The following is a 25,108-nucleotide window of genomic DNA, read 5'->3' on the forward strand; positions in this document are numbered from 1 at the left end:
TGCCGAGAGATCTGCTGTTAGTCTGATGGGCTTCCCTTTGTGTGTAACCCAACCTTTCTCTCTGGCTGCCCTTAACATTTTTTCCTTCATTTCAACTTTGGTGAATCTGACAACTGTGTGTCTTGGAGTTGCCCTTCTCGAGGAGTATCTTTGTGGCATTCTCTGTGTTTCCTGAATTTGGATGTTGGCCTGTCTTACTAGGTTGGGGAAGTTCTCCTGGATGATATCCTGCAGAGTGTTTTCCAACTTGGTTCCATTTTCCCCATCACTTTCAGGCACACCAATCAGTAGTAGATTTGGTCTTTTCACATAATCCCATACTTCTTGGATGCTTTGTTCATTTCTTTTTACTCTTTTTTCTCCACACTTCTCTTCTCACTTCATTTCATTCATTTGATCTTCAATCACTGATACTCTTTCTTCCAGTTGATCAAGTCGGTTACTGAAGCTTGTGCATTTGTCACGTATTTCTCGTGTTATGGTTTTCATCTCTGTCAGTTCTTTTGAGGTCTTCTCTGCATTGATTATCCTAGTTATCCATTCATCCATTCTTTTTTCAAGGTTTTTAGTTTCTTTGCGCTGGTTATGTAGTTCCTCCTTTAGCTCTGAGAAGTTTGATCGACTGAAGCCTTCTTCTCTCAACTTGTCAAAGTCATTCTCCATCCAACTTTGTTCCATTGCTGGTAATGAGCTGCGTTCGCTTTGGAGGGGGAGATGCGCTCTGATTTTTTGAATTTCCAGCTTTTCTGCCCTGCTTTTCCCCCATATTTGTGGTTTTATCTGCCTTTGGTCTTTGATGATGGTGACGTACTGATGGGGTTTTGGTGTGGGTGTCCTTTCTGTTTGTTAGTTTTCCTTCTGACAGTCAGGACCCTCTGCTGTAGGTCTGTTGGAGTTTGCTTGAGGTCCACTCCAGACACTGTTTGCCTGGGTATCAGCAGCAGTGGCTGCAGAAGATAGAATATTGCTGAACAGCGAGTGTTGCTGATTCTTGCTCTGGACGCTTCATCTCAGGGGTGTACCCTGCCGTGTGAGGTGTGAGGTGTCGGTCTGCACCTAGTTGGGGATGTCTCCCAGTTGGGCTACTCAGGGGTCAGGGACCCACTTGAGCAGGCAGTCTGTCCGTTCTCAGATCTCAACCTCCATGCTGGGAGATCCACTGCTCTCTTCAAAGTTACCAGACAGGGGCATTTACCTCTGCCAAGGTTTCTGCTGCTTTTTGTTTAGCTAAGCCCTGTCCCCAGAGGAGTCTACAGAGGCAGGCCCGCCTCCTTGAGCTGAGGTGGTCTTCACCCAATTCGATCTTCCCTGTGGCTTCGTTTACCCACTTAAGCCTCAGCAATGGTGGGTGCCCCTCCCCGAGCCTCACTGCCTCCTTGCAGTTAGCTCTCAGACTGCTGTGCTAGCAATGAGGGAGGCTCTGTGGGCATGGGACCCTCCGGGCCAGGTGTGGGATGTAATCTCCTGGTGTACCATTTGCTAAGACCCTTAGTAAAGTGCAGTATTAGGGTCGGAGTTATCAGATTTTCCAGGTGTTGTGTGTCTCAGTTTCCCTTGGCTAGGAAAAGGAATTCCCTTCCCCCTTGCACTTCCCAGGTGAGGCAATGCCTCACCCTGCTTCAGCTCTGGCTGGTCAGGCTGCACCAGCTGACCAGCACCAATTGTCCAGCACTCCCCAGTGAGATGAACCCGAACCCGGTACCTCAGTTGAAAATGCAGAAATCACCCATCTTCTGTGTCACTCACGCTGGGAGCTGGAGGCTGGAGCTGTTCCTATTTGGCCATCTTGGGCGCACCCCCATCACAGTTTCTTTATCCATTTATCTGATGATGGACACTAGGTTGATTCTTTATTTTGACTATTGTGAATAGCACTGCAATATATCAATATATCTCTTCGGTATATTGATTTTCTTTCTTTTGAATATATACCCAGTAATGGGATTGCTGGATCATATAGTAGCTCTATTTTTACTTTTCTGTAGAACTGCCATACTGTTTTCTACAACTGTACTAATCTACATTCCCACTAACAGCATACCACAGTTCCCCTTTCTTCACATCCTCACCGCCATCCATTATTTTTTGTCTTTTTGATAAAAGCCATTTTAACTGAGGTGAGATGATATCTCACTGTGGTTTTGATTTGCATTTCTCTGATGATTAGTGATGTTCATATTTTTTTTTATTTTCATACAACTGTTGGCCATTTTTATATCCTCTTTTGAGAAGTGTCTATTCAGATATTTTGCCTATTTTTAATAGATTATTTGTCTTTTTGCTATTGAGTTCCTTATGTTATTAATTCCTTATATTACAGTTCTTAATCACTTGTCAGATGGAGAGTTTGCAAATATTTTCTCCCAATGTTTTCTTCTAGTAGTTTCTTACTTTCAGGTCTTATATTTACGTATTTAATTCATTTTGACTTGATTTTCGTATATGGTGAAACATAGGGGTCTAGTTCCATTCTGCTGCATACTGTTTTCCTAGCACCACTTATTGAAAAGACTGTCCTTTCCCCATTCTATATTTTTGACACCTTTGTTGAAAATCAGTTGTCTAGGTTCTCTACTCTTAAGTCTTATGTGTTTATTTTTATGCTAGTGGCATGCTGTTTTGGTTACTGTGGCTTCATAGTATATTTTGAAGTCAGGTAATGCGATGCCTGCAGCTTTGTTCTTTTTGCTCAGGACTGCATTGGCTATTTGGTATCTTTTGTGGTTTCATATAAATTTTAGGACTTTTTTCTGTTTCTATGAAGAATATCACTGGTATTTTGATAGCACAAGATGTATAACTTAGCACTGCCTGATATCCTGAGCAACAAGGAACAGGACGAACGTAGCATCTGTGGAAAGAGTTGGGAGCCGAAAACGTAGACAGAAGCAGAAGATTACCCTGGTGCCTCGTGAAGACAGCAGGGGAGGGGAGGGAGTCTCCTTTCCTCAAGCACCTTCAGTCCCCACTGACAAGGCACCAGGATTAGTGGTATAAAAACCACCAGGAGCAAGGATGCACCAGCAGGTGAACTCCCCTTCCTCTTAGTTCTGTATGTCACTCAGGAGCCACAGGGCTTCCTAGACATTTGTTTTTATGATTTAGATTATTAAATATTCCATAGTGATTTCTACACCACTTCATTTCTGCTAACCACACAAGACCAGGAAGGGGACAGTTGTGAAATGCACCAGCCAGTGCTGCTCTGACTCCATTCTTGATGCTAGTCTTCCACGAGGATTCCTTGCCTGGTACTCTCCAGCTCTCCCAGGATGGTTCTGCAGTGCTGCAAAGGGTGGTCATTCTCTATTTCTTCACACACTGCTCATCTCCAACCTCATCCATCTCATTGACACATAGCTCACTGGGATATGGCATTTCTTTGAGGAAATATGTAGGAAAATGACAAGGAAAAAAGTAGGTACAAAGATAGAATGATGAAAAAAGGGAACAAAATGGGAAAGACTGGAACAGGAAGAGCTGCCTAAGTTTCATGGTGCTCTGCACGTCAGCCCTTCCAAATTGACCCTGGCAGGCAGCAGAGCAGCAGTTTTCACCATCATGCAACTGCCCTGCCAACTCTAGCTGTGAAATCCGCTTGCATCAAAGGTATGTTTGCAGTTGCACAAATATCCACACTTAATGAAATGCTTATCCTAAAATAAGGCTCTTGAACTGGAAGCAAAAAAGCTCAAATGTCAGTCTACAAGTAACATTTTTGGTGAGCTTCCTGGGGGAAACAAAGATTCAACTTGGCAATAAATATGTTTAAATTTCCCACTACAGAATGAAGTGTGTCCTAATCCTTCCAATCTCAAAACTCTTCCCAGCTCTGATGGAGACCACCCTCTCCGTGCCCACCCCCTTCTCTTGCTGGGGCCTAACAGTGAGAAGTATCCCCAGGTGTGAGTTCATGGCCACCAAATGCAGCTACACCTTCCCTCCTTACTGCCCTGCCCACCATGCCCAGGGGGACCTGACGTCCTGTTTGTAACCACCTATAACTCGGAATTTAATCAAACCTCCAAGACTATGAACCCCACACTGGTGGCTTTAAATCAAACCTAGGGTCTCACAAAATGTCAGCAATTCAGCAAACTGCACCTCAGTGTTCACCTCCTCCACATGTTCCTAATTCAGGCAGAGCAAAAGTTGAATTCGGAAGGAAAGCTGTTGCCCAAAGGAAAAGGCATTCACATGTTTTGTTACAGTTTTAAATTATGTTTTTATAGAAAGACAGCAAGAGTTTCCTGAAGGAAAAAAAAAAAAAAGACTGCATTTCTAAGCTGTGCAGACGTCAGAGTCAGGGAAATCTGTATGTATTGGGATCTTTTGTGGTTTCATATAAATTTTAGGACTTTTTTCTGTTTCTGTGAAGAATATCACTGGTATTTTGACAGCACAAGATGTATGACTTAGCACCGTCCCTTGCCAGTACGGAGGCCATTCTCTGAAAACTCTAGGTTCCCCTGAAAGCATTCAACCAGGCTTGGAACACTTAATATAACAGAAATCTAGTAATTATTTTTTTCCAAGAAAAACCTCAAAGTCTCAGCTTTCCCAGCTTGAAACTGTCCTTGCAGGGGAGACTTGTGGCCATTATGCTCACTAACATGTCGTTTCTATTGTTCTGTCAGCCTCTCTATGAGATCATAGAGTGGCTTTCTCTGTCTGGACAATTTCCAGACTGTTCAGTGTCTGCTGGTGAGCTACTTATGTTTATGAGACTCGCAGAATCTAATTTGCAAAGGCAATTTCTTTTCATGCCAAATTTTAGGAAGATGACTTGAAACTATGGGAACGGTATACAAGTACAATCTATATCAAGCCCCGATATCTGTGTCAGTATAATTCTCTGGCCCCCTCACCCCACACATGCACAATCACACACACGTATATGCATAACATATAAGCCTCACAGCTGTAAGCATATATACCATTCCTGACCGTTTTATACGACAGTATTCAAACTAGTCCCCTTGGTAAAAACAGAATAACTGTCAGCCTGGTATTCAGAAATAATGTTGGCCTGATTTTCTGAATAAATGGCTTGAGTCAACAGGTCAAATTCAGCTTGGTGCACCATTCATTAAAAATTCTAAATAATTAGATTTTGTATTGATAACTCAGCTTTTCCATCTATCTTATTACCCTTTTTGTCTGCAATGCAAATTCTGCCTGTTTTTAAGCCTAGCTCAATTCCCATTTCTTAGGTCCTTACCCTAAAATCAGTCCAATCACCATCTTCTCCAGATTCCTACAATTTATCATCATTCCAACCATCTTGAACAACCCACTTATGACAAGCTTATCTCCCCAGCTCAGATCATGTTCCTTAAAGTGGAGAATTTGTATGTATTCCTTGCAGAACCTAACACAGTAATAAGCCTATGTAGGTGGGTACATTAGTAATACTCATTGACTGATGATTGCATTGATGGAACTACAGCAGCCTCAGTCAGCTCTGTGAATCTGTTTGGAGAGATTAGGTGAGAAGTACAAACTTCCCTTCTGTATATTATCTGCATGTGATCTTGAAGATAAACACACATCACTCCAGTTAACTTTAAGATGTGTATAAAAGTCTTGTGGACTGACAGTTAAAACTGAGGTGGTACAGATCACATCATCCAACGTTCTTATTTTACAGGTTTTAATTAGATGTATGTTTTCTTGTCTAATTGTTGTATCTGTGAGTCCTATGTTCTCTGAGGTTATACTTCTCAAACTTTAATAAGCAATAGAATCTAAGATAGGTTTTTAAAACACAGATTGCTGGGACCCACCCTAGAGTTTTCCACTGGGCAGGTCCAAGCTGGGGCCTGAGAATTTGCATTTCTAGTAAGCTCCCAGATAATGCCAGTGTTACCAGCCTGTGGACCATACTATTCCACAGACTCTCCACCCCAGGACAGGCTAGGTACCCCTCTGGGCTTCCCCAGCACCCTGGCTCTTCTTTGTCATGGCGTGTATCATACTGTATTTAGTATATTTTACATGGCTTATGTCATACTGTATTTTAATGCATTTTACATAGCTGGCTGCCCTCTAGACTCCTACATTCTTTGATAGCAGGAACCACTATCATTCATCTTTGAATCTTGTTGTGTTAACACAAAATGTACCCTTCTTGTAGGTGCTCAATAAATGAAAAGAGGAGGAGGCTCAATAAATTCCAATCAAATTATACTGAACTGAGGTGTACAGATACTTCATTGAATCCAAATGTTGAACCTTACTGCCATTCAACCCCAAAAGAAAATACATCATCAGTAATTGTGAGACTCTGGTTCTTAAGAAATCACATTGGTTTGGATAATACACAAAAAAGATCACTGGACCCATAACTAGCCCCTCCTAACAAGGTCCATCCAAGTCCACATGACAGGCACAGTGCTGCCTGTTGGGAGCACATTGGATCACAGAACAGTCACTGTCCTCCAGGAGCACGTGGCCCAATGAAGAGAGGGCACACAACTGCAAAGGGAACTCACTCAAGACTGACTGCAGACTTCTCAGTAAGGAACAGACTTGGGGTGGGATCAAGGGCTTGAACCAAGTGGAGAAGCTATAGTTTCCTGAGAGGTCATTCAGACAGAAGGCAGCATGGACTAAACGCCCTGGGGTATGACTGCCTGGGGCCCAGTCATGATGCCACTAACTTCTAGGTGTGTAAACTTAAGGAAGTTACTCACTATTATTATCTCCATTTTACAGATTAAACAGTGAGGCATACTTGTACTTCAGTGTTTAATCTGTAAAATGGAGATAGTAAGAGAACAGCACCTGTCATCTACCCAGCACTCAATAAGGGCTGTTAGTATTATTATCACCACTATTATTTGTATTATTTTGTTTATAATCCGAGGATCTCCAATGCACCATGCAGGAGCAATCAGGAACACTTGGTTCTTGGCACAGTTGTCATATGTGGCATATGCAAGGCAGCGGTGAATAGAGAGAATTCAATTTGGGGGTGTGAGAGAAGGAGGATATTCAGTGTTTACTAAGATCTCACAGTATGCCCGGAAAACCTTGTAAAATTTGATTTTACTTTAATAATAATCAAATCTTTCTCTTTGCCATTTATCAGATTGTGTCCCATCTATTTTGATGACCTAATTTACCACTATAAAGGTCAAACAACCCTCTAAGTTTTAATATTATCATTAGCAACATAAACTCAGCAGGTGAAAGTTATGATGGTGGGTGCTTTGTAGCAGAGAAAAAGAAGAAATGTCATACTGAGAAATGAACTGAGAAAATAACATGCCAAGAGCACCATAATACAATTAATCTTTCCCAGCAATAGAGTTAGTATCATACAAGATAAATCAAACCGACTAATTCTGGATGCACATACATACATTTTAAAAAAGTATTTCACTTTAGTTTCTTCTGTTTGCTGCTCTATTTTTATTGGTTGAGGAGATTTTTCATGTTCGTACTTTTACGGGCTGTGAAGGGCGTGGACTTCAGTAGCTATAACAGTGTGGGTTACATTTTCTGTATACTGAAGAGAAACACACAGCTATTTTTGAGATCAAGTGTATTTTTTCATTTGGTTATGTCTACAGTGGTATATAGTAAAACTAAAAATAAAATACTACAACTTAACAGTTTAAATAGTGAATGCAGTTACTGGATACAAAGGGATTTTTTTTTCTCGTTTTTAGATCATTTTTAACATGACTGTCACAAAACTAGACCAAAAGAAAGTCATTTAATTGCCAGCTTGAGACCACAATTTAAGCATGGTGTGAACTGTGATAGTCCTTATTAAGTTATGATCCAGGCAGCAGTGATCCTCTTAGTATTTAATGCGAAACATTAAGAAATTGAAATGATCCTTTCCTATCAAAGTCTCTGTTCTTTACGTAGAATATTCTATTTGGGGGCTATATATGTATCATAATCCTATTTTTCAAATAAGAATTAAACAATATATACATACATGTATATATGCAAACACATATATATCATATATATGTGGGAGGGGGTTATATATAAACTATAAAAGGCAAATATCTGAATGTTAATAGCATTTATATCTCAGTAGAATTTCAGTTAATTTTTAATCTTTATTTCATATATTTTCTACAGTGAATACATATTTTTATTTGTAATGAGAAAACAAAAGTTATTACTAAGAAAGTCAACTAGGAAATATGTCTTATATTTTGGAAAAGAAAGGAAAAAGGTTATAAGTTTATGGTTTAGTCTCCAAAAAAATTAAAAGTTAATACTTAAAACACTGAAAGTATTAATAATAGATACAAATGAAAAATTAACTTCCTTACATCCTTCAGTCTATGAGATTAAAGAAATTGTGTTATTTTAAAATGATACTACAATAAATGCATTTAGGGACCAAAAGGCTGTAAAATTACATGCCCAAAGTGACTGCATAGTTTTTTTCATTATCCGCTATATGTATATATTCCTCATAGACTTCTAGCTGACTCCAGGCCCAGGGTACTGACCAAACCCTTATGATGGCCAGTCATTTTCACCCATGAGGTCTGGCCTCTCTATGTAGCAACAAATTCATTTGATGTAATATTAGAGGGTCTACTATTGATATTTTTTCTTTTAAAAATACCAGTTGCATCTGTGTACAGAGCACTGTGCCAGGTACTGAGAACACTGTTGCTGTGTAGAGACTATAGGTAAGTGATCACATAAAATTCAAACCGATGTCTTTGAGGGTGAAAGGCAGCACTGCTGCTACTTCTGTAGGAACAACAGGTGCACTGGGACCATGCAAGAGAGAGGCCAGAAAGGGGTATTCCCAGCCTGAATGCCACTGTGGACATAACCAAATGAAAAAATACACTTGATCTCAAAAATAGCTGTGTTTCTCTTCAGTATGTAGAAAATGTAACTCCCACTGCTGTAGCTACTCAAGTCCACGCCCTTCACTGCCTGAAGTACCACCATGAAAAATCTCCTGAGGCTTCCCTTGGGCAGACCTTGACCATGGAAGGCTGCTGGGAAAGGGCACAGGTGGTGAGAGCCCGTGACCCTCATCTTCCCTATTTCCAGCTGCCTTTCTAAGACCTCAACTCCAATATTTTAAAATATTAGAAGCAATACTTATTTATGTATTTATTTATTTATTATTGTTTTTGAGACAGAGTCTCCTCTGTTGCCCAGGCTGGAGTGCAGTGGCGCGATCTCGGCTCGCTGCAACCTCCACCTCCTGGGTTCAATCAGTTATCCTGCCTCAGCCTCCCAAGTAGCTGGGATTACAGGTGGATGTTGCCATGCCTAATTTTTGTATTTTTAGTAGAGACAGGGTTTCACCATATTGATCAGGCTGGTCTCGAACTCCTGACATCAGGTGATCCACTTGCCTCGGCCTCCCAAAGTGCTGGGATTATAGGTGCAAGCCACCGTACCCAGCCTAGAGGCAATACTTCTAATTCTTCGTGATCTCTGATTCTGGTATCCATATTCTGCTAGCTGTGTAGACTTGTTTAAATGATTTTAACTCGCCCCTCTCTGCTTCACACATAGAATCTTTCCATTCTTCCTTCAGAATGGCTTCTGTATCCACCTTTTCTCTCTCTTCCCACCACCTTTGTGGTTCCATCTTATTGCCACATCCTTGGGGTGTGACTGGAGAAGCACCAGGGTCCTCCTTGCCTGAGCCTCTCCACCTGCCCAGCCAATCCTGCATGTGGCCCAGCCACAGTCTTTTGGAGTGCTGCTTTGACCTTGGCTTTCCCACACCCACATCCTTCAAGTCAAGAAAGCATGTGTCCCACCTCTTCTTCTTCGTTGGCCCCAGCACTCTGCCTTTGAAATCTCCATTGCATAGACTGTGTGTCACACTAAAGAAGTCCGTCACCACCAACAGCAGCAGCCAGCCAGCCCCCTCAGTCCCTGCTAATGCTGCTCCTCAGCCAGCCCCCAGGTGGCTTCCTCCCTGCGCCCCTTTCCTTTCATGTTTGTGCAAGAAGCACAGCTCACCAGGCCTGCATGGAGCCTTGTTGGCTCCTGAGTGAGCTAGGACTATAGGCAGCCCTCAGGAGGGATTTGGTCACAGAGCGCCACAGACACTTAATATCCACGCAACTGGCAACCTAGTGCAGTGGTTAGGACTCTGGAGCGAGACAACATTGGTTCAGATCCAGAGCCTACTTCTAACTAGTTGTGTGACCTTGGACAAGTCATTAGCCTCATTATTCATTTTCTTAACCTGTAAATTGAAAATGTAATAGCCTGACTTCGAAGAGCGCTTATGACAATTAAGTGAGTTTATATTTGTCAAGTGCTTATAACACTTCCTACATATAGTAAGTACTGTACAGGTGTTTGTTAAATAAATATAACCAATGATGACCTAGAAAGAACGCCACCAGGATAAATGCTGTATCTGGGTATCTCTGGCACTAAACTACACTATTTTTGTCTTTCTTTAAAGGGTCCTTTGTGTGACCCGTAACTAGTTCTTGCCTGTTTTAATCTTTGCAATTGGAAATCTTAGAAAACACAATTCTTGGAGTTGTCTAAAGACATAATGTATGTGCTCCCGATCCAGCAATTGAACCCCAATGAGGTGGAACATCTCAGAATGTAAAATATGGTCACATCATGATGAATCACTGCATCTTGGAGCCCCACACATCTGCTTTCAGATTGTCTCTCTGGTGCTGAAAACTGTTGGGCCTTTGAGGCTCCCCTTGTACAGACCTTGATCATCAAAGGCTTCTAGGAAAGGGCAGAAGTAGTGAGAGCCCATGACCCTCAGGATGGGCAGTGCCAAGATTTCACAACAGATCATCAAGGCCTCAGGATTTCTGCCCCACAGGAAATTCCTGAGATCCTGCTCACTCTTTGGGGATGGGTGCATTCTTATGTTCTCATAAGAAACCATAAAAAATTCTAAAGCTTAGTCACTCACGCTTATCAATCCTTTCCTCATCCATTTGGTTTTTAATTGTTTTTCTCACTCTGCTTCCTCTTTCCTCTCTAATTCTTATTGGCATCAGAAATAAAGGATAAGTTTATATGGTCTGTACCAAGCTGGCTACCTGAATCTGAAGGGAAGGTCCAAGTCAGGGAAAAGGGCACAGAGCAGGCATGGAATCAGGGAGCAGCAAGACACTGTGGAGGTCATCCACTTCAATCCTGTCTTTGTACAAAGAGCAAAAATGAAACAAAGGAACATAGCAGGCCAGTGGCAAATAGAACCAGTGTCTTCTATGTCCAAATCATCAAGTTTACAATATTCCAGGCCATTGTTTGTGGCTCATTCTTTCATGTATCAGCCACTGGGCACCTGCTATGTGCTAGTCTCTGGCTCATAAAGGAAAGTGTAAGGGGTATCTCCATTCTCCATTCTCCCCCAACCGCAGTTCTAATCATATAAGGAATAATTTGAAGGTTATAGGCAACTGGCATATCGTTTGATGAATTGGTTTTGATACTTTGCAAAATGGGAGTAAAGGATAAGAATATCGCTGATAGATATCTTGACAATTATCTATAGGGCCCCAGATTTCAAGAAGTATGACGTTTAAGAGTAGGGCCTATGAGCATTAGCAGAACTGAGCCAACAGCAAAAGGCGGCCACAGAACAAGCGGGCAGGGAAAGAAAACAAGCCTTGTGGTATGCTGCTGGCAGAGTCAGGTGTGACATGGCGAATCTTTACCACACAGATCTTATCAACTGTCCCACTCACCTTGCACTAGCAGCTATGGAGGCCACCAGCCCTTGGAGGGTCATAGGGGAAGTCACATGATGGTGGTTTCTCTATTTAGGGGGTGGGTGGTGTCACTCAGTATGTTAATTAAGTATTCAGCAACTGGCTATCCTTACATATAGCTCTTCAAAACAACAACTGTATATCATTGGGTTCTTTTTCTTTCTTCTTTAATTATAAGGATAATAACAACACTGACACAGAAAAAGAGAAAATAGAAAATATCCACTATTTGAACACAACTACAGTTATCATTTTTGCAAAAATATTTTTGTATAATTTTAGTCAAAGTCTTATACAGAATTATTGCATGGATTCAGTACCCCAAGTATGTATCAGCGCTTGTTCTATATCCAGTCAATCCTGTGAATCATAAAAGTGAGTAATGGTTGTAATAATGATGCTGCAATATATTCCTAGAAATTTATAGTTTTGAAAGCACTGTCTCACTTATATTTGGTCCTCACAGCCACCATGGGGAAGAGGCATAGGGTATTATCCATGTTTTACATTTAAAACAGTTAAGGCTTAGAGAAATGCCCTGCCTAAAGTTATCTAGTATGTAAATAATATGACAGATTCAGAACACAGCTTCCATTCGGCCATTCTGCCTCACGTGCTTAGATCACTGTGATTACTGTCTAAAGGCGGCAGTGGTTTTGTGGAGGAAACAAACAGGTGAAATGTGATCTATAAGTGATGAACTGCTATATAAGTGGCGTAGGAAATGTGTGCAGATAAGGAAGCCTTGCAAGTGGCCTGAAACAGATGCCTCTGAGAGATACGGGACTTGTGTTATGTGTAAAATGTACGTAGGAAGTGGCAAGGAAAAGGAGAGAGCTTTCTAAGAGCATTTCTGGACATAGAAAGAAGATAGGCTAGTTTGATAGGAGTAAGCCCCAAATGCCAAGCAGTAGCATCTGACTTTTTCCTGTAGGTTGTCAGAAAGCATCTGAAGTTTTAAACCAGAGTTGGATGAGGTAACAGTCACATATTAGAAAATTGACTGGTGGTATTATGTAAGACAGACTGCAAGAGGAAGAGCCTAGAGGCAGAGACAAAGTAGGAGGTTCCTGCAGCAAAGTGGTCAAAGTGTGAAATCAGCCAGGTGCAGTGGCTCATACCTGTAATCCCAGTGCTTTGGGAAGCTGAGGCAAGAGGATCGCTTCAGGACAGGAGTTCAAGACCAGCCTGCTCAACACAGTGAGACCACATCCCTAAAACAAAGTATGAAACAAGTAGAACCGAGAGTAGAGCACCAGTAGTGGAGATGGGAATGCGGCACGAGAGACATCTCACAGACACTTGAGAGAATCTGGATTTAGAGACATCTTAAAAGCACTTAGGGGATAGTAGAGAATGAATCAAAGACAAAATGAGGGTTTGAGCGCCAGCAAGTGGAAGAATGATGCTGACATTAATAAAAACAGAAAAGTCAGAAGAGGATGCAGTTTGATGAGTGAGGTGAACTGGGTTTTAGACATAAAATTATAGAATTTCAGGAAATTACATCAGGAAAGACCTGGACTCAGACTTTTTTTTTTTTTTTGAGACAGAGTCTCACTCAGTTCCCCAGGCTGGAGTGCAGTGGTGTGAACTCAGCTCACTGCAACCTCCACCTTCCAGGTTCAAGCAATTCTCCTGCACCACCACGCCCAGCTAATTTTTGTATTTTCAGTAGAGACAGAGTTTCACCATGTTGGCCAGGCTAGTCTTGAACTCCTGACCTCAAGTGATCCACCTGCCTCAGTCTCCCAAAGTGCTGAGATTACAGGCGTGAACCACTGCACCTGGTCTAAGGACATTTCTTTTTTTTTTTTTTTTTGAGACGGTGTCTCGCTCTGTCGCCCAGGCTGGAGTTCAGTGGCGCGATCTCGGCTCACTACAAGCTCCACCTCCCGGGTTCCCGCCATTCTCCTGCCTCAGCCTCCCGAGTAGCTGGGACTACAGGCACCCGCCACCTCGCCCGGCTAATTTTTTGTATTTTTAGTAGAGACGGGGTTTCACCATGTTAGCCAGGATGGTCTCGATCTCCTGACCTCGTGATCCACCCGTCTCGGCCTCCCAAAGTGCTGGGATTACAGGCTTGAGCCACCGCGCCCGGCCAGGACATTTCTTTAAATGAAGCTTTACATAGGAGCCCTGTATCATTGAACAAAAGAAAGGAGTAAAAGAGTAGAATTCCAGAGATGTGGACCATCCATGTCACCTCTATAAAGCTAATGAGGTTCCATCAACTACTATTCAAAGATGATTGGCCCTACCCAGCACCCTCATTTTTAGACAAGTGATCTGGGTCTTGAAGATGCTGAATAATTTGCCAAGGTTACCCGGCTATTGCAGGAAGAGCCAAGACTGAAACCCAAGTATTTATAGTGTCTCTTCCACTGCCTCATGGCCACCTCCCATTCTGAATTTGAAGTGGGCATTGGTAAATTCAAGCAGACAAGCCCAGTCGTCAGTTGGTGGTAAAGAACAGAAGCTTAAAGAATTAAGTTTGATCATGCCTGAACCCATGAGAATGAAAGAACTCTAATAAAAGGGAACAGAGAAGAAAATTTGGGGACCACACTTTGGAAAGGGCCAAAGCTAGAGAAGAAGAGGAAGAGAGTAGCCTCTTTGTTACATTCACTGGGCCAGCAGAGGGAACAAAAAAGCCAGTGAAGACTAAACAAGAAATTAGGAGGAAAAAGACCAGGACCTCCTGTGTAGCAGATGTGAGGCAGATGGTTTAAGAGGGGCCAGTGTCAAGAGTGTCAAATATCACATGGTGAGAGGACTGAGAAAATAATCATTTGGCAAGAAGAGAGTCACTGGAAATATTTCAGAGTGGATTTGTTGGAGTGACTGATGAAAAAGCTGAGATTTCAGATGATGAGGCAGTAGACACAGGTGGACAACATGTATTCAAGAAGCTTTGCAACAGAAAGAAAACAGCCCTAAAGGTAAGGAAACCACAGGAATAATTAAGTGAAAGCAGTAACAGAAGGATTTTACAAGCCGGGGAAGCCATTTTCTTGGTCCTTAGGGGCTTGGGTAGGTGGAAACAAACAAAAAATAACAAAGCACTGTTCTAGCTCAGTAAACTATTAAAAAAGAGTTCCTCTAAATGATAAATTACTTTGATCATTTCTCAAAGTAAGTGATGAGGACTCTTAGAAGGGAAATTTCTGCCTTCAAGTAGCTAACTCTTTAAGAAGTCTCTTAAAAAGTCTGTGATATCTAGTTTCCAGTTACTGAAAACCTCTTCTCCAGCCCTTTAATGACTCCTTCTAAGTATCACAGAAATTAGAGTTAAAAGGTAGACTGAGAAAAGATTTATTAGGTAATCTCCAATCTCATGTCAAGTGCAGAATTGTTACTTACCTGCAGTGCATTTTCTAGTCTGGTGTGCTTTTACTGTGTTCCTGCCACTTCCTTTGGGAGACTACTTCATAATCCAATAGATCTCACTGGGAGGAAACTCGATCTCCATCCTAATGTTCCCTTCCCGCTGTATACTTTGTATACCACTAACAATCTGTACTTAGTAACCTTCCTCACCTCCCATCCCATCCCCGCTCAGTCACTTCTACTTTGTAATGGCTAGGCATCTGGAACTTCTTTTCTGGAATATCTGTAGACTCATCATTCTTCTGGGCATGTTGCATCTATCAGGCTAAAGGATTTTAAGGTGATAAAAGGATAAAGGGTCTTCATAACTTTATGTTTCTAATGATAAAACTTTCCCATTTTGATAAGGTCCTTTCCATTCTCTAGAGACTTGGGGTGGAGAGAGTAATAAGGACCATGATTTTTTCAAGAAAGGAGCAAAACCATGCGTAATTTATGATTCAGTGTCCTATAATATGTGTTCCCCAATTACTAAAAAGATTAGTTGGAATGTCCTGTGTAGAGAATATGAAATCCAACTGAGAGACTGTTCCCAGAAGAATTTTGGCTTCACCAGACTTCCTCTCATGGATCTTATAACCTGAGCATCTCTGTAGAGGGGCCCGGAAGGATGCCAGTACATGCAGTGGTTTGTGTTACAAGATAGAAACACTGAGCTTGGGAATCTACATTTTTTATATCAAGTGTAAGCAAGCCTGCTCTTTGTCCCACAAGAAAACATCAAGATTTCCTGCTGCAGACAAAACCAGAGAAAGGCCCCATAAAAAGAGCTGTCAGAGCCTTGCTTCTAAGTTCAGAAACGTGCACATCCTACTTCCTCCAAAATATTTTGACAAGATGCTATAGAAACCTTAAGTTGAACATTTCCAAAACTGAACACGCAATCTTCTTCCAGACTAGCTTCTTTCTCCATTTTCCTATTCACTGAGCCACCTACTTGTTCTCAATGTTTTCATCAGCCACCAGGTCACCAGATTTTTTTTTTTAGTTCTACCTCTTAAATGCTGTTTGCACTTTGCATACCACTGATTTTGGGTTTTGACTGTCATCATCAAAAGGTAAAAATGGATACACTTTTGCAGTAGGCTGATTCCAGTTTCATTTGCCTCCAAACCAATGTCCTAAAACACAGAGCTGAAAACTCTTCACTTGTCAAGCCTCCCAGATAAAATCTAAACTTCTTACCATGATCTACCTACTTCTCCAGCTTCATCTACTCATATTTCTTTCTTTTAGACCTTTTATAACAATTGCTTGCTGGTCCCTGGGTAAGCTTGCACTTCTGATCACTTTGAATGCCTTATCCTTAAAAACTTAGAACTCCTTGGCATATAGTAGGCATGTGATGTCTGTATGTAGCATAAATATTTATTCAGTGGCTGAAAGTAAAAACAGACTTAGCTTAAATGCAACAGGGAATTGTTTTGGGAATTAATTAATTCCACATTCTGTATATTCCCTTCGCCTTAACCAATCATGATGATGGAGCTCTATTTCTAGACATTAAATAAAAACAAAGAGAGAGGGTACAGTTGTTGCTTATATCTACTTTGTAGACTACCCCAAACTTGGAGATGATCAATACTTGTCATTATCTTGTTCAACTGAACAATACCAATATAAATACAGACAAATCAAGTTAACCTTATTTTTCTAAGGAACACATGATTAAACCCATGATTAAAGTCATTAAAACAAAACTCTCCTTTTTTAATAGTTGGAAAAAGTAAAACCACAACGTATAATGTGGCTGTCTAAACTCACTATCCTGTCTTCTATCCCTTGAAACACAACTATATTAACTTTAACTGTGCTCTTTGGCAAAACGGATGACTTAAGCATTCACCCATCTAATTAGCTCTGTGACTCTGTCAGCAAGAGCCTGGGCTTATACCATGCCCAAGGCAGGCTGAGGATCCAGAGCTTAGTCAGTAGTGACTCTTCTGAGTGGTCACAAGTTGGTCCACTTCACTCGATGCTATAGACTATTTAATATGCTTGGGCACACCCTTGATTCTAATGGAAATGATGTTTTCCCTTTTGGAGATTCTTGAGGCCAGTTTATTATAAGATGCAAACATTCCTTGGAGCCTGCCTGATCAGCTTCAATAATCCTGTACCACTTTCAGCATAGCTCTTCTCCCTCCTAGAGGAGTCAGAAAAACAACTCCGTCTCCAACCTGAACAAAACTCACAGATGTCCCCAAAAGCTGGGATATCTGCCAAGCCTTGGGTCTCCGTCAAGCCCAGGCCTGCTGGACTGTTGTGGGAACCATGCAGAGAGATGTGTCCACCCCAGTCACTGGCCGTGACTGCATGAGAGCACACCATTTGTGGTCAGCAGAGCACACACTCCAGTATCCAGTCTCAAGAAATACTTCCACAGAATGGTGACCCTAAGATTCTTATCTTTCCATATTAATTTTTCCAACCCTAAAACATCATCTAAGCAAGAATCACTGAGTTTTACCTGGTTCCTTGTAGACGCTGTTGATTCAGCAGCATTTCTTGGAGCCTTGCTCAGAGTGCCCCTTTCTATGTGACTCTCCTTTTGGACCTGGGAAGAAAACAGCATTCTCAGGTGGTCTGTCTGTTCTGCCCTTGCCTTTCTCTGCTGGCTCCTGACATCTGCCTGCCCTCTACAGTCCATTTCCCTCAATGAACCTGGATCTTCAACTGTGTGATGGCCCCAGGACACCACTCAGTCTTGGCAATTAATGTGGGCCTGTGATCTGCTCAGCTCATTCTGAATCATTTCATTTGGCCCCAGTTATCGCCTAGGCTGTGAACAGATCACCCTCTCTTGGAGATATTATTTCCACTCAGCTCCAGGGTTCATTTTTTGTATTTTTTTAATGATGCAGTCATTATCCTAGTTAATGTTCTTCCATCCTCTTTCTTCCTACACCTCTCTCGGGAGACCGTACAGAGCCTCAGCCTGCATCTGCTCAGCAATCTTAACCTCCCAGGCCCGGAAGTCCAGTGCCGAGTCCCTGTGGGACCTATTTGTCCTTAGGGCATATAACTAACAGAATTCAGCAGGCCCACTGACCCCACTACCCCAGAAAGATGATGTGTACACACAGACCTGCTCTGCTCCAATCCAGAAAGTGCCTAATCAGCCTAACCGGAAAGCACCAAATATTATTTTTTTATAGGAGGAATTTCTATTTCCTTTCCTGCAATTCCTCTTTATAAATGTTCTAATCCCATATACATAATAAGCCTTTGGATTTGTTCTATTTTAAAATTCTTGATTGTGTTTCCATTGAGGCTGGCTCCCAAGATCCTGTTTTTGATTTGTAAGAGCATTTTTCATCTCTAGTAACCTTTGATGTACAGCTGGCTCCAGACTTAGCTTAGACCACTCCCCAAACTCTTTCTGACTCCTGTCCTTATTGGGATTTTCCTACCATCAGCCTGAGGCCTGTTATACCCTCTAGCCAGCCAAGGTCTTCCCTGTGATATATCATCACATCATTGTGATTTTCTCAATTCTTTACCTTATCCATTTTCATTTCTCATTCAGTCTTCATCACTTGGTCTTCAGCAAATAAGTGGGACCTTAAAAGGAGCCTCTAAAATGCTCATCAGATATTACCAACTGCAGTTTCTCAGTAGAGCCTTCTTTCTTGGCAATTTCTAATCACCCCTGGATTACAAAGTAGTAGCTCATAAGTTAAATGAAGCTCATAGATCTGTTTTGATGGCATGTGCTGAGTTTATTTTTCTTTGAATGCCTTCAGGTGTGGTTTTCACTTTTTGCAGGCTCGGCATGCTCCCAATACTTCCTGTATTCTTGGATCTGACCAGTTTTGTTACTTCGTACTAACTATCTAAATCTCTCCTATAACTACTTCCTGTTCTGGGAACATCTGTCAAACCATTTGTTCAAACCTTCTGAATTCTTCTTCGTCCATTTGGCTCTCCCTACCTGTTCTCTATCATTCCTGCAGGTTCCCCGCCACTGCTCAATATACTGGTCCTTCTTTGGAGCCATTTTTCAGTGAACAACTTTCCTCCAATAAGACTCAACTTCTTTTTTGAGTTTGGGGAGTGGTCTAAACTAAGTCTGGAGCCAGCTGTACATCAAAGGTTACTAGAGATGAAAGATGCTCTTACAAATCAAGAACAGGATCTTGAGAGCCAGCCTCAATGGAAACACAATCAACAATAGGATTCTACTATGCCATATATGCAGGTCATATAGGCAGATCATTAATTTGACTTTCCATTAAGTCACTCTCCATTTTGAGTCCTAATATCAAAAGTCTAGGATGGTATGAGTTAAATCTTCATCTCTGTTTTTAAATGTAAAAGACCACAGAAAGAACTAAAAATAGTCCAGCCTCAATGTTTCACATGTTATTGGCTTGTTGTACAACTCTTCATTTTTAGTTTTCAAAAAAAAAAGAATTTTCCAAGCTTTGCTTTATCTGCCTCTTGCATTTATTCATGAGGATCCATACCTACTCAATTTAAAAACACTTCTAACAGTTCTCTTAGCTCCCCAATAGGCCCTGTTTCTCCACATACTCACACAAATTTTTAGCATGGTATTATAAATCCGTTTCCTGTATGCTTTCCCAAAGATTATTCGTATTTGAAATAAAACGTGTTAAAGTAGTTATAGTCAAATACAGTTTTAGTGAACAGAGTTTAATGAAAACATGGACAAAAATCTACAGTAGTTTGTGCCAAATTTGCCAGTTGTGCAGAGAATTACTTGGTATGCTGGGAGCAGTATCTAGGAGCCTAACTTTACATAATTACTTTTCTACTGTTGGACAAATAGATCAATTGTATAAAAGATTTGATCTTTAGTTATAAATAGAAGTGATGACCTCATTTATAGAGTTTAAGAGATCTGGTGTTTTTTATTGACATGCACAGAATCTACATGAACCCATATATGGTTTTTGGTTTTTAACTTTATAGGAAATCAATGTGTTGACAGTTGCATTAGTCAACCAAGACCGAGAGAATAATATTGAGAAAAGAAGCCAAGGCTTAAAATCAGAGAAAGAAGCTCTGCTAATAGGTAAGGAAATTCTGTTGTCTTCATCTGTTCTCTTAAATAATTATTAGTAATTAACTTAATATGTTAGTTATTAACTTACTAATTTAAACAACATTGCCTTCTGGTAAAAGGTGAGATTAATTTCATCAAGATTATATAACATACATTTCAAATTAGTGGCATACAGACTAATGGGGGTTTTGCCTTTCTGTAACTGTATATATTAACTGATTGTCAGACATAAAACTGAGTTCAAGAAGACGCTAATTTGCATCTCATGTGTCACAAATCTGAATTTCAAATTTTGGGCATACCACTTCCAACTGGAGGCCAGGTTGCATCTAGTTCCAAACCAAGCCATATCCCCAGGCTCAAGAGCAGCTTTGAACCCTGAGATTAAACTCTAAGCCCCTTAGCAGAGGCCACACCCCAAAGTCACCCCCAAGCCTAGACCTGCAATGCTGACAAATAGGGCCATGCAGGGTACTGATGCTAAGCTAATCCAGGACAGTCGGCTCCAGGCTTCCCTGTCCAAGTTTGGATCCTTTTGTCCAGGATGAACAAAAGAAGCATCCTTAGTAGATCCAGATGTCGTACTTATTTTCATAAGGAAGAATTCTTGATGAGGATGTGCCGGCAGTGTGCGTGGAAGCCCATCTTAGATGCCTGTATGTTTAAGGCTGTATTTGAAGCCCTCAAATTCAGAGAAAGGGAAGCCACCACCCTCATGCTATGATGCACAGAACTGATTCAAGCTGCACCTCGGCACTGACCCCAGCGTGGGGTTGCCAGGTGAGACTGGCTCCGTGGTGGCATGGTTAAGACTGAATGAGGCCAATGTACGTGCAAGACAAATTGTTCTTCAGCAGTTCGTTATCTGGCAGAAATAGTGCCTGGTTGCTTTTTTTTTTTTTTTTTTTTTTGAGACACGGTCTCACTCTGTCACCCAGGCTGGAGTGCAATGGCATGATCTCGGCTCACCGCCACCTCTGCCTGCCGGGTTCAAGTGATTCTCGTGCCTCAGCCTCCCTAGTGGCTGGGATTACAGGTGCACACCACCACACCCAGCTAATTTTGTATTTTTAGTAGAGACGGGGTTTTGCTGAGTTGGCCAGGCTGGTCTCAAACTCCTGACCTCAGATGATCCACCTGCCTTGGCCTCCCAAAGTGCTGGGATTACAGGCGTGAGCCACCATGCATGGTCCCTGGTTGCATTTTGTAAATACTGCATGTGCTCACCTAAAAACGACAGGTACAACAGGGCCTAGAGAAGCTGGCACAGGAGAAATTAAATTCAAAAGATAGTCCAGAGTCCATCCATCATATATAGATTTTTCAACTACAGGGTTATTGAATATGACATCAACTTAGAGATACTCCGAGGAAAACCAATTATTTTTTTCTGCTCTGATGATATACAGCTGTAATAACATGCCATGCACGAGTCTCAGAAGACATGCTGATGTGCTGTCAGTTCCAGGAAACCAAAATGAACCCATATGTAGTTGGTAACTGGATTTTTCTTCTATTGGAAAACATGTCTAACTCTGACAACTGTTTCTCTGTCACTCGGTGTGACCAAGGTGTGATTTTTCCTTATGTTTTTAGGGTATGAACAAAGCAATTAATGATCTGCAGTAAACTTTTCCCTCTTGGTTTAAGTGGGAATAATTCTGTCCACTGAAGGTTAAAAAAAGGGGAACCGATCTCTATTTTCTTTATTTCCTTCCTTTCACTAGAGATTGCTGCTGCTTTTATGTTTTAATTGGAGAACACAGTTCATTTACAATGTTTTCTAAGTAGTTATTAGGTTTTATTTATATATGTGCACACATACATGTACTTTTTTCAGTTGGCTACTTAAATATTTTTAAATGATGTGCTTTATATGCGGTACATTAATGGGAATAAAGTAGGAAGATTACATTTGTAACATGCTATGCCTGCTGATGTCTTTGGTATCACAAAAAATATATCAAATTAGCTAATTCAACTGTGTTAGAAAGAAAAATATTAGTAAGTCAGGATCTCCAATAAAAAGCATACACAACCAACACTAAACTTTCCAAGACTTTTCCCCTCACTGTTGGTCTTTTGAACTAGTTTACCAATATTAGCATTTGAAGTTAGGAGCAGAGCAAAAGAGAAGCAGGGAGTGACACTTATTTTGAATCAATATATGAGAATATTTGGGTAGAAGGGAGGCCAGAGACTTAAGTGTTTGATTAAAATAAACTTAGGAATTTAACTTTCCCTTCAGTTATCCATTACTTTGCTACCTTTCTCGATATTTTATTTTATTCTTCTTAGTGACAGTTTGACAACAGATGTGATTTCCTGGCCAACCCACTTCCAAAACATCTATATGCTTCTACTCTTTTGTATAATCCTCCAAAACAAGATAATCCTCCAAAAGAATGCCACAATGGGGAAGAGTTTCCAAGACTGGCAAAATGGATCCTGCCAAAAGCTGCAGTTGCTGCCTGCCACTAAATGATCCTATCTGCTAATTGAGTTTGGTCATTCATACTTTGTAGATACCTGACTCTTGGGTCCATAAAGAGCTCCCCTGAAGCTTCTGGAATCTAGATACAGACTGTGGTAGGGACAAAACTGCTCTGGACCAGAATAGAGAAAAAGGATTTTCTGGTGCTGGGGCTACACTTTTCTGAAGAATTCTCATACACTGAATGATTCTAGGAGCCCTCTGGCCTTCTGGTACATCTGGAGCAGTCATAAATACTCTGCAATTCCCCTGAAGTCTTCCCTTGGAATAATTAAGTCAGTAGAGAGGACACAATAGTCATGCTCTAGGCCAGCCTAGAAGGCCAAGGATACAGCAGAAAATCTCCCACAACTTGGAAACATTAATTGGCAAAATCTTCATCACATCTGCATGCTTATAGTGTATGCTGTATGCCAATATAGTCAGATGATCAGTGCCCTCTTGGGGCACATAAATGTTATATAAGAAACGCACACTGGCACAAACCATTCCCTGGAAGAGAAAGGGAGTGAGAAAAAAGCTCTTCAAATGGATTCCATCTACAGAGAGAATACAACGGAGGCTAGAACTTCCTAAACAATGAGCAATGCTAGTTACGTGTAATTATTTGTGACACTGATTTGTCTGGGAAAAAGGGTATATTCTGTCCAGACATTCTCATGACCATTGTATAAAACTAGAGTCTTTATTTCAAGGCATAAAGTTGGTACTTAGTAGAGAGGATCTGTGGGATTTCACTGACATTATTTGGAATTTTGCAGATCTGGATCCTGAGTATTGTTAGAATTCGACCATTCTGAGGGACTTTCTTCTTGACAATTAATGGGTCTTCCAATTCAACTAAAGATAGGCCCCTGGAAAATATTTTATTATTGTGATTTCTGGGTTATTCATTTTGTAATCAATTTTTGTGGAGACAGGTTGACATACAATTGGACCTTAGGGAATTCTATTTTTATGGGGGCAGTGCAGGGTAGCATTTTATGTTTCATAATGCTATAGTAACCACACATAAGGTCAGCCTGACATTGCTCAATGTCTATGCCAGAACTCCTAGTTCATTTCACATATGGCCTACATGTTGGATTGGCATACACTGAAGTTGTTTGGGATAGAATGAGTCATTACTTTTGGTTTGGGGCCAATTTTTGGAGCTGTGTTTGGCTGGATATTATGAAGGAAAAATGGATCAAATTTTTTTATTGATAAGCTAATAATTCTGCAGAAAACTGAGAGTATAACTCTCTGAGTCCATATCACTCTATCTTCTCTTGCTTTTTATAGTAATTCCAACACAATAGATTTCAATCCCAGCAGCTCTGATTGGCACCCTGTTGATGCTAGTCATTGTAAATACTATCCAGATACAGTCAAAAACTTCTCCACAACTTTTAACTGTAACAAAGCAACTTTTCTCTAAAACCTCCCTGGTCCCCTGAGAACTGTCCTCAGGTTGACAATGATTGGGCAAACTTCATTACATATCCTGAGTCCTCTGCATATCAGGACATACACATCATTTCCATCACAGTCACCATCTCACACATGCACAAAACCAGACTATACAAGAAGCAGAATGCTCCTCCTAATGTGGGTATTAAGAAACAGCTGAATAGAATATGGAAAAACATTTTTAAAGAAGGTTAAGCAATAACTTTTTGGTGATTTCGGTGAATAAAGTTGAGGCTATATTTAGGCTGTACCTGAGAAAAGTAATCTTGGGAGTATGTTCCTCTCTGAAAACTACTGACCATAAAGAATGAGTCATTGACCTAAATCTTGTTTCCAAGGCACAAACGTCCATATCAATAAATCAACAAACATTTGTCAAGAGCCTACGATAAGAATAATCAGTCTTCATTGTGGAAAATAATTATCTAGGCAGCCTATTTAAAAGGCAGAATCTTTAGCCCCATGCACAGGTGTAGTGGCTCACGCCTATAATCCTCGCACCTTGGGAGGATGAGACGGGAGGACCACTTGAGCTCAGGAGTTCAAGACCAGCCTAGGCAATATAGTGAGACTCCCATCTCTTAAAAAGAAAAGTTAACTGGGCATGGTGGCATGCACCTGTAATCCCAACTACTTGGGGGGCTGAGGTGGGAGGATCTCTTGAGCCCACGAGCATCAGGCTGCAGTGAGCTGTGAGCAGCACCACTGCACAACTGCCTGGGTGATAGAGTAAGACCCTGTCAAAAAACAAAAACAGAAAGAGAGATCCTGTTCATTGCAATACTAACATCTGAGGGGATACTAAAGCAGGCATATCTGGTACTATGTTTTGAGAAACGCTGGCCTGGTTTATGCTAACCCATGTGTTAGCTGATGGTGGAAAGATGATCTTCCCTCAAGAAGTTCATAGATCGTGAGAAAGAATGCAGTTAATTACAATGAACTGTGGCTTGTACTAAAATCAGAGACACAGAGAAGGGGCTACTTATGCCACAGATGCCTTGTCAGAAGAAAGGACAGCTGAGC

At 41.2% G+C, this 25,108-nt stretch overlaps 1 protein-coding gene across 3 annotated transcripts in view; it reads left to right on the top strand.

Annotated features, from left to right (window-relative positions):
- ENOX1 (ecto-NOX disulfide-thiol exchanger 1) overlaps window positions 1–25,108 on the top strand; it is a 612,013-nt gene that overhangs the window by 568,287 nt on the left and 18,618 nt on the right. For all 3 annotated transcript variants that reach the window (XM_011940311.1, XM_011940319.1, XM_011940300.1), the window contains one exon: window positions 20,043–20,145. In XM_011940311.1, the coding sequence (XP_011795701.1) occupies window positions 20,043–20,145 (103 nt within the window). The remainder of the gene's footprint in view (window positions 1–20,042; window positions 20,146–25,108) is intronic.

Source organism: Colobus angolensis, unplaced genomic scaffold (assembly GCF_000951035.1).
Source record: "Colobus angolensis palliatus isolate OR3802 unplaced genomic scaffold, Cang.pa_1.0 Scaffold101, whole genome shotgun sequence".
Taxonomy (NCBI): domain Eukaryota; kingdom Metazoa; phylum Chordata; class Mammalia; order Primates; family Cercopithecidae; genus Colobus; species Colobus angolensis.